Source organism: Puccinia triticina, chromosome 2A, assembly GCF_026914185.1.
Source record: "Puccinia triticina chromosome 2A, complete sequence".
NCBI classification, from domain to species: domain Eukaryota; kingdom Fungi; phylum Basidiomycota; class Pucciniomycetes; order Pucciniales; family Pucciniaceae; genus Puccinia; species Puccinia triticina.
Window position 1 is genome coordinate 730,157 of NC_070559.1, and position 9,832 is coordinate 739,988.

Below are 9,832 nucleotides of genomic sequence, written 5' to 3' on the forward strand. Positions count from 1 at the left end.
GTGAAATCCTTGGTTAAAATGTAGGCTTGTGGGAGAATATGGTATTTGACGATGAATACGTATATGCATCTTTATTTGACCAGACGGGCCTTTTTTATTTTGTTTCCTGCCTAGATTCGAGTCAAAGTCTCTACCTACTATTTGGCATCGGTTGATGAGATTGATATAAGAACAGACTACTTTTTCTTGGAATCTACCCATCGCTTGGTACACTCCCTGTATACTTCAAAGTACTGTTTTCCAAGAGTCGCCGTCAACAGCAACCCATGGTTTGATGTATCACGCGTCGTCGCCGGAAAGACATTCAAAGATCAAGATCTTGATCAGTCTTGCGTTCATTTCATGACGAGAAAACAGACGAGCTTCAAAGCGCAGTAGATCCCAAACGCACATCATAACAAAGCGATTTGTCGTAGTTATTTCTATCAAGACATCTATGTGAGGCCTTTAAATTTTAGTGATTGAAAGATAGGATCATATCAGTTAGTATCAGATTGAACAGAGTATCACTTTTCCACAAGAAATGTGTTGTTTTCCTGAAAGAAGGCAGGACTCACTTTTCGTGCCGCTTGACATGGATCGACCAACCTATGGAGGACGTAAAGAAAGAACCCATCGCCAACAGAGAAACCATCGCCCCGGAAAAACAGTTGCATGCAATTTTACCTATGTATGCATGTATACAAAAGACCGGTTGACTATTTGAGACACTACGACGTACTTTGAAGGAATCTTAAGCGCCTCTCCGTCCTGATCGAGGTGCCGTTCCGATCCCTTATGGCCAGCTTTTTCGGTCTGACGAGGATGCTTGTTGCTCTTTTGGTGTCGTCTGTCTATCAGGTCTTGCTGAGTTGATGGTGCGCTCGGAAAGGCTCTGGCGTTGATCTCCCCCAGTGATCGCTGTTCTTCCTTCTGGTCTTCGTCTGCCTTCGGTGTCTTCATCTTGGGGTCTGTTTCTTTCTGATCTTGTTCTGCGTTTCAACGTCTTCAACTTACACCTTGGACACATTTCCGCAGTGCGCAGAATTCTACATATCGCAGAATTCAACATATCCGCACAGAAACCAAATTGGCCACACGGCACCGAGACAGAAAAAAATCTATTCAATTACACGCCGGGGGTACTTCCTGGCAAGTGGGTTCGTGGATGCAACGGGTGACGCCGGCTTTGTGAAACCCACGTGGATTTCCCTGTGCCCCCGTCGGTATCACCAACCCGTTGAAAATGGGCGGAGACAACGTGATACCCAGTCGTCTCCACCCTCCTGGGGTCTCCCCGTGATAAATTCACGGTGGAGCCGACAGCACCACAAAATGTCTTTGACAGGATTCCCCCTTTGCTCCCACCAAAGAGGATTCCACGGCTGCCCTTGGGCTCCCGGTGGAGCCAATGGGAACCTTTATTTTTGTTCAATGGGATATCCTTGTTGTTCCCACAGACAAGGATTCTACGGCCATCCCTGGGCTCCTGGTGGAGTGTAAGCCCCCATTCCTGGAGTCTTACAAGAACCTTTCACAAGACCACCTCAGCTTGTGACACTTCCTGCCCACTTAGTTCAAGTCCGTTTTCCCCTTCCTAGCCGCTAGAGATCCTGTTCCCCACATTTCTCCGGCTAGATAAGCCTTCTCCCTTTCCCTTCTTCTCCTTCAGTTCCCTGGTTGTACATACTGAGAGATCCTGTTCCCCACATCTCTCTGGCTAGCCTTGCTTTCCCTCACCTGCAAAGAAGCACACCCGTGAACTAGAATCGCTCTCAGAGGCCTCCTGGCTCTGGTCCTCGCGCCCCTCTTTGACGACCAGTGAAGGACTCATCTGGAGTCCTTACATGGAGCCAACAAGAACACAGATTGACGGGATCCCCACATCAAGGGTGAAAGCGCTGCGCTTCAAAAAGCGCAGCGCAGCGGTTTTGGTGGCCGCTGCGCTGCGCTGAAAGTATTGACGGACTGTAACTGGGTGGGGAGATCGAGCTTACCTGCCACAGATTTGTTTGTTTTATTGTGAGCGGCGAGTCTTTTACCGCTTTTTGGGTCTGGCAAGAAGCGGGAACCCGCTACTTTCAGCGGTAGCGCAGCGGACCCATTGCTGTGTTACCGCTTTTTGACCTGGCCGCGTAGCGCTCCCCCGCTGCCAGCCAAAAAAAGCGCAGCGCAGCGCAAAGCGCAGCTGTTTTGGTGGCCGCTGCGCGGCGCTGAAAGGAGCGGCCCCGTCCGCTGCTCTACCACTTTTTGGGTCAGGGAAAAAGCGGGCCCCCACTATTTTCAGCGGTAGCGCAGCGGGACTGGCGCTGCGCTACCGCTTTTTGGGCTGACCGCGCAGCGGTTCCCCGCTGCACTGCGCTAAAAGACCGCTTTTTTGTAGTGCAGCGCAGCGTTTCAGCCTTGCCCACATCATTCCCCTGGGAAAACAGATGAGCAGGCTTACAATTTGAACCAGCTGTTGTAGATATACTCTTCTAGCTACACCGGTGACTGCGCAGCAGTGCGGTGGTAAGCGCAATGGAAGCGCGGCAAAAGTATATTAAAATAACTTTAAGGTTATATTGAGATAGACCCAAAAAGGGGTTTAATGGAGGGGCCAGGAGCGCCTGGGGTATTTAAGTGCCCTCCGTGGATCTTACAGGGCCTGCGCACCAGTTGCGCAGGGGTTTTTATAAAAACCTGTGACTTCTGGGGCCCAACTAAGGGTGTGTTTTGAACGTAGAAACGTTCCCAGGACAGGGGATATACTCCCGATAGAGAAAGAAGGGAACAGCGGACTTACTCGTGAAGAGGGTCCGCGAAAGAAGACGGCAAACAACTCAACGAACCAAGATCGTAACAATATAGGCAGGCAACCGGTCGGATAGACGGGGGCGGGGCAGGTATGGCGACGAGGTGGTTGGTATGAATCTGAGGAGGCTTTTACTCGCTCAAAAGCCTCCTTTATATATTCTTGCGGCGACCGGTGGGGTCGCCTTTCTATTTTCAAATTCCTCGCGGCTTCTTGGCCGCGGGAAGGATTGGTTAGGACAGGAGTGGTAGAGCTTTCTATTGCTCGCATCGCTCCTGTCCTTGTTACTCAACGGCGAGTATTACTCTTCCTTGGTCCGAGGAAGAGTTCCACTCTTGGTGTCGTTCTATTGGTTGTTCATCTTCGGCCGGTGGAGAAGCAGTGGTTCACTTCTTTTACTACTCTCCTCCGGCCGTTTCCTGTAGAACGTTCTACCATCTCTTTGTTCTGTTCAGACAAATAGCAAACCCGTTTTCTTGGCCTGAGAATGGGTTTTTGAACATAGTTTATTTTTCTTCTCCGGCCGCTGCTTGCGGCTGGAGTTTTGACAGTCTCTCATTGTTCTAAGGGAAGACTTTGTTATATATTCATTTTAGTATGCGCGGCGCTCTGCACCGCTTTTTAGTGTTCTAATAATGAATATGGTATTTATTTTATGCGCGGCGCTCTGCGCCGCAATAAATGTGTGCTTCTTAACACCTGTTGTATCTTAAGTTAGCTGGGCTCTAACTTAATGTAGTAGCCCGGCTGACATTCCCTCCCACCAAGATAAGTTACTCGTAACTTAGCTGAGTTATTTCCGCTTAGAAACCCTATAATTGCGTAGGTGAATTGCTCCATCCGGGATATTATTTTCTGGTAGCCATTCATCTTTATCTGCTGATTGGTTTCTATATCTTACAAGGTACAACCTAGTGTCTTTACCCAAAACCCTCTCTTTTTTATCTTTAAGGATTTTATGTACTTTAAGTTGCTCTTTAGGAGATGGTTCTTCTATTGGTACGGGTACGGGTTTGGAAGTTGGTTCATTTTCTCTTGGAACATATCTTTTTATCAGGCTTACTGGAAACACTGGGTGTTTTCTACTAAATTCTTCCGTGAGAATTACTTCTACCGCATTTTTACAGTGTAAGTTTTTAATCACAAAGGGTCCTACAAAGGCAGGTTTAAGTTTCTTACAACCTCCCAAGTTGTTGAAATTCACAGTAGATAGAAGTACTTTTTCTCCTATGTAGAATTCTGGTTCTTTATGACTCTTGTCCCAGCGCATCTTACTGTACTCAGCCGCTTCTTGTACACATTTAGCAGCATGTGTATTTGCGGCCTCTAACATTTGCTTAAAGTCTAAGGCTGTAGGGTGAGCCAGTTGCAATTTGTCGTTAAGAGTGTCCTTAGGTAGTCTGGGAGTCCAACCCCTTTCTAGGATATATGGCGCTTCTTTAGTAGTAGAGTGCTTACTACTATTATAAGCCATCTCTAGGGCAGGGAGTAAATTAACCAAGTCATGTGTATACCCATCACTGTTTTTAAATTCTAGCCCAAAGGCGCAAAACCTTTGTAGAAGATCTTCTAGTGTCTGGATCATTCTTTCTGCTAGGCCATCAGTCTGCGGGCGATACACGGTTGAGAAGGCTAATTTGGTACCCAACATATCATGTAGATTTCTCCAAAATTCAGATGTAAATTTTGGGTCCCTGTCACTGATAATTATTTTGGGGATACCCACATCAGCCATGATCCTGTTCCAGAATAGCATAGCTACTTCCATAGCTGTGTCATCTTTGTGATGCGGAATAAACCTAGCTCTCTTGGAAAATCTATCTACCACTACTAGCACTGAGTTATAAGAGAAGGCTCCTCCTGGTGGTAATCCTGTCACAAAGTCCATGTTAATGATTTCCCACCTAGTTTTGGGCTCTGCTATGGTCTGCAATAGTCCAAATCTTTTTCCAGTCTGTTTGTTGGCTTTCTGGCATGTTTCACAGGATTTAACATAGACCTTAGTTTGATTTTTCCAATCAACCCACCAGGCTGTCTGTTTAATCCTCTCCAAGGTTCTATCTTTGGAGAAGTGACCTGCGCCAGCATTGTCGTGGCATTCATACAACATATTTTTAATGTGATTTGCTTTACTCAGGACTATCACACTTGAATGTCTATGCCTAAAGTATAATATGCCATCTAACAGAGTAAACTGTCCTGTCTTGTATGGGGTCAATAGGTATTCCGGTAAGCTAGCAATTAATTCCGGAGCACTGTTTTCATTATCCAGAATATTGATTAACTTGAGAAGTTCTAAATCTTCACTATAGCTGATTCTGACTTCTTCAAAGAATGCGTCATCAATGTCACATACGTGAATTCCCAAAATGGGGAATACGTCCTCATCCTCTGGATCATAGGCAGGATTGTCTGGAGTATTAGGCAAGGCCCATCTACTTAGTCCATCTGCATTAGTATGCTTAGTTCCTGCTCTATGGATAATGGTCATATGTCCTCTGTATTGTTGTATAGCAATCTGCCATCTGAGCATGTGACGGTTGGGCGTCTTCATGTTCATCAAAGTCCTTACTGCTATACAATCCATAACTACAATGATCTTACAACCTTCCAGGTAATAATGTAGTTTCTCTAGAGCCCATACAAGACATAAGCATTCCATTTGACTGGCTCCATATCTCATTTCTGTCTTACGGACTTGTCAAGAAATAAACAACACAGGTTTTTCTACAGGAATACCATCAATTATGAATTCCTGATGCAAAGCTGCTCCTATGCCTTCAAAGCAAGCATCTATGTATAGTATAAATGGCAAAGAGTAATCTGGTTGTGCTAGTACGGGAGCTGTAGTAATAAGCCTTTTCAGTTGCTTGTATTGCTCTACTCTCCTGTACGTCATCTCAAAGAAGAAATCTTTGCTACATAACTCGTATAAACTTTTCGAGATGTTTGCAAATTTAGGGATATGCTATCTGTAATAACTGCAAAATTCCAAAAATGACTGAATTTCAGTTATTGTCTGCGGCATAGGTTTAAGCATAACTGCTGCAACTCTGTTTTGATCTATGGCTAGAGATAATCCGGAGACTATATGACCTAAAGCCTTGAGCTCTTGAAAACCAAAGTTACATTTCTTGATTGAAATTTTCAAACCTGCTGTGATAGCTGTACAGAGGACCAATATTATTTTTTCTAAATGATCCTCCCAGTTCGTAGAATATATGATAATGTCATCTATGTATATCATCATCCAACTTTGTCTAATAAAGGACCCCAATATCGTGTCCATCATACACTGAAAGTGCGATGGAGCATTTTTTATGCCAAATGGCATCCTTAAATATTCGTAGACTCCTAGATGACAGATTATTCTCATAAATTTTCTGCTCTCTTCTTTAATGGGTATTTGATGGAACCCTTTAAGAACATCCATTGTAGTGATATATTTAGCTTTCGCCAAATTGTGTAGTGAATGATCTATCCTTGGAATAGGATAATTGTCTGCCTTTGTGTAATTATTAAGGGCTCTAAAATCTCCTACCATGCGGGATTTATCATTATGCCAGGCTATAATTACGGGCGTAGTTATTTCCACTTGTTTGTTATGGCCTACTTTCCTTAAAACCTTAAGTTCTAATAGTTCTTTGATGTGGATCTCTAAGGCTTCCCTAGACTTAGGGCTGGAAGGATAGGCAGCTCTCCTTAACTCAGGAGGGTAGGGGGGCTGACACGTGAGTTCTATTTCAATATTGTGTCCTGAGATATTCCCTATAGGTTCCTCCTTTGTGCAAAAGGCTTCTTTGTGCTCAAAGCAGACTTTCAACACATCTGATTGTTGTTCTGCGGTTAAATTACTACTAATAGCAGCTTGAGACATATAATCTTGACTGAACTTGGTCAGTTCTTTATTCTCACAGTTTTTCTCCAAAGGGTTCTGAAAGCTGATATTACATATCTCAAACTTTTGTTTCCAAACACCACCTATTGTGTAGTATCTACTTTTGCTTTGAATTACATCTATTCCATACAAGCAGAATGCATCATTTCCTATGATAAGATAATCACACACAGCATCTTCTAGAACTACAAATTCCACGTGTAATCTCAAAGAACCTTTTGTGTGCGGGAAAATAAGAGGTAACTTAACTATCCCTATTGGTCTAAGGGCTGAGTTACAACTGCTAAATTTAGCTTTGGGCGTGGGGAGAAGGTTATTCTTCCAGTCCGGGTAACAAGAGTCTAGTAAATTGGTGCTAGTACAAGAACAAAATGCTCCAATGTCTAAAAGAGCTCTGACTTCTCTCCCATCAAAGATAACTGTTGTATAGCTAGTTTTTCCCAGAGTATAACTCATGCCTTCCTCTGGCTTATTTGTCATTAGTTTGGCATCTGATACGTGCCCAACTCCCAGTGAAGAGTTCCATTTCTGTGGCAGATTGGAATCTCCTTGGATTACCGTGATATGTAATGGATCACCTAGATCAGCTTGTATTACGTTGCATTTGGCATTGATTTCTGGTTCACCCAAGCAGTCTCCAATTTCAGGTTCCATACTGACAATGTCGAATTGGGAGCCTGTATCAGATAGGTCATCTTCATCTGACTCTACTTCTATATTGTTGATGCGTTTACGGGGTTTAGGGCAATCAGGTCTCTTATGGCCTTTCTCTCCACAATTGTAACACTCAATACTAGTTGGTTTTCTAGCAGGCATTTCTGCATTCTTTCTTTCCACAGCCGTGTTTTCTCTAGGAGCTAGATTACGCCTTTCTTCATACGTCTTGGGTTTCCTGTCTAATTTCTTGGCCACAATAATTATTTCTATCGTGGCTACTAATTCAGACAAGTCTACATCTGCATCTTTCAACCTGCACATTACATCATGTTCTAAGTAATTAGGGCACTTTTTCAAGATTTTCTTAGTTACAAATTTCTGAGCTGGTTGGTTATAGATACAATCAATCCTTTTCTTCTGACTCAGACACCATTTGTACGGATCATCTTTAGTAGGGTCAAAGAAATCGTTCTCATATGCAGCTAGCATTTTATCCTCCCAGACATCTGTACCAAACTGTTTGTGGATCAGTTTTTTCCATGCTTCCCAGCTTACTTTTCCGACAGATATCTTTTTCCTGACGAACCAGTCTAAAGCTACGCCTTCAAACAACCTTGGCAATCTGGAAGTTACTACTTCATCCATAGCTTCGTAGCACTCAAGGAGATGATCTACGTAGTCTATGAAGTAGATATGATTGTATTCTCCTTCTCCCGAGAATTTAGGCCATTCTTTCATTGGCGGCATCAGTTTGAATTTGGTGACTGGGTCTAGACTATTCAGGAAAGAAGTAGTCTGTCGTGGTTGTTCCTGGTAAGGTGGGGAATCACTTGCCGCATTTGGGCGTGGCGACCTAGTTGGTTCCTCTTTTTTGGGAGGTAGGGACCTTTCTTGGTGTTGAGACACTCTGTTCCTGTTATTTAGTAAAGGTTTGTTAAACCTAACTTCTTCCGTCTGAGCAGCTTCAGGGTTATGACTCAGGTGCGGGGGAGCCTGTATTCCTGCTACATTTTGTTTAAGAGTTTTTATCTCTTGTTTCAGAGAGCTGATTTGCTCCGCCGTGGAGATGTTGATTTTATTTACCATCTCTTTCATGTTATCCTCCTGATGACTCACTAAGTCTATCAAAATTTGTAACTGGGCGGATTGATGGTCTTCACGCTCTCTGTTTTCTTTGATAACCTCAGTTTTCAAAGTAGACAACATTTGGCTTTCAAAGTCTGCCATATCAATGTCAATATCCGTAAGTTTGTCTTGTAGACTTTGATTTGTGCTAGCCATATTCTCAAGTCTTTTTGTTATCTCACTTGTTTTACTCTTAATTTCTCCAATGTCTTGGCAAAATTCAGGTATTTTAACAAAATGTTCTTGAGACATTTCTATTGCACAACTCACAGCAGATTCAAGAGTGTTGATAATAGAAGTATGACATTCCACAATTTTCTTGTTTGTAAACTTATATTGGTTACCAGAGTTACTATGTAATGTAGAAAAGTTTCCATACAAGCTATCAAACATATGAAAAATAAAATCTCTATCAACTACATCTGGTCGTAGGCTTGTTCCAAGGCGTTCGCTGCCTTCATGACTTGAGCCCATCTGGCGCGGTCTCTGCGGAGCTGGTTGGTTTGATCTGTTGGAGGAGCTTTTTGTTTTTTCGAAGTCCTCGCTGGAGGGGCAATCTGTTTCTTCACCGTCCAGGGGTTCCAACCCTCCACGAAGGACTCTAACTCCTTTCAAGAGAGAAACTTCTGAGCCGCTTTTTGGCTCTCTTGAGCTCCGCGTAGAGCGGCTTTGAGCTCCTCCGGAGATCCTTGAGCCTGGAGAGAGATGCATTTTCTCCAGTTGGCTCGGTGGACGTACACCAAGTTCTGGATCATCTTGACCTGCTCTTCCTCCAGCTCTTTGGGAGTTTTCACCGGAGCTTTGGCTTTCAAGGTGCTCAGAGCTGGGTCCGTGTTCTTCTTGAATCAAAGCGGGACCTCGAAGTCCGCCGGATCCTCCTCTAACTGATCCTCCGACAATAGATCCTCCGATGGCAGACCCTTTGCAGCTGACTCTTTTCGGAGTGGCAAGGGGTCCTTTGAGGTCAGGTCTGGAAGAGCGGGTAGACATGTTGTCAGTGTTGTTTTACAAAGGTTTTGTTTTAAAGAAAAATGGACTAACTTTCGACTTCTGGTTCAGAGTTGCTGACGTCGATGTCCGCTAGGTTCTCGGCGGGAGCTGGTTCTGTTTCAGCTGCAAAGTACGGAGAAGTCAGTAATGTAGTTTGTATTTGCGAGTGAATTCGCAGGAGAGAGTTGCTTACGGGTATCTCTTGGGTGGCGTATAGTGCCGGCGACGTAATTCGGTTTCGGAGCAGGCACTATTATCACCAGAGACAGAAAGGAATTGTTAGTGCTACAGGCGGTGCGGAGAAGAAGTGGGATGAGGCGTACTAGTAGGTTTCTTCAACGGAACATCTACCTCAAGTTTTGGCGCCGCAGAGGCCGCTAGATTTTTTT

The 9,832-nt window shown here is 44.1% G+C and overlaps 1 protein-coding gene across 1 annotated transcript; it reads right to left on the bottom strand.

Annotated features, from left to right (window-relative positions):
• Window positions 1–176: 176 nt before the first annotated feature.
• On the bottom strand, window positions 177–942 carry PtA15_2A87 (uncharacterized protein; the record flags this gene model as incomplete). The annotated part of the gene is made up of 4 exons (XM_053166945.1): window positions 177–233; window positions 392–445; window positions 558–588; window positions 722–942. 4 exons carry the CDS (start codon window positions 940–942, stop codon window positions 177–179), a joined length of 363 nt encoding a protein of 120 aa, XP_053017330.1.
• Between the last annotated feature and the right edge of the window lie 8,890 nt (window positions 943–9,832).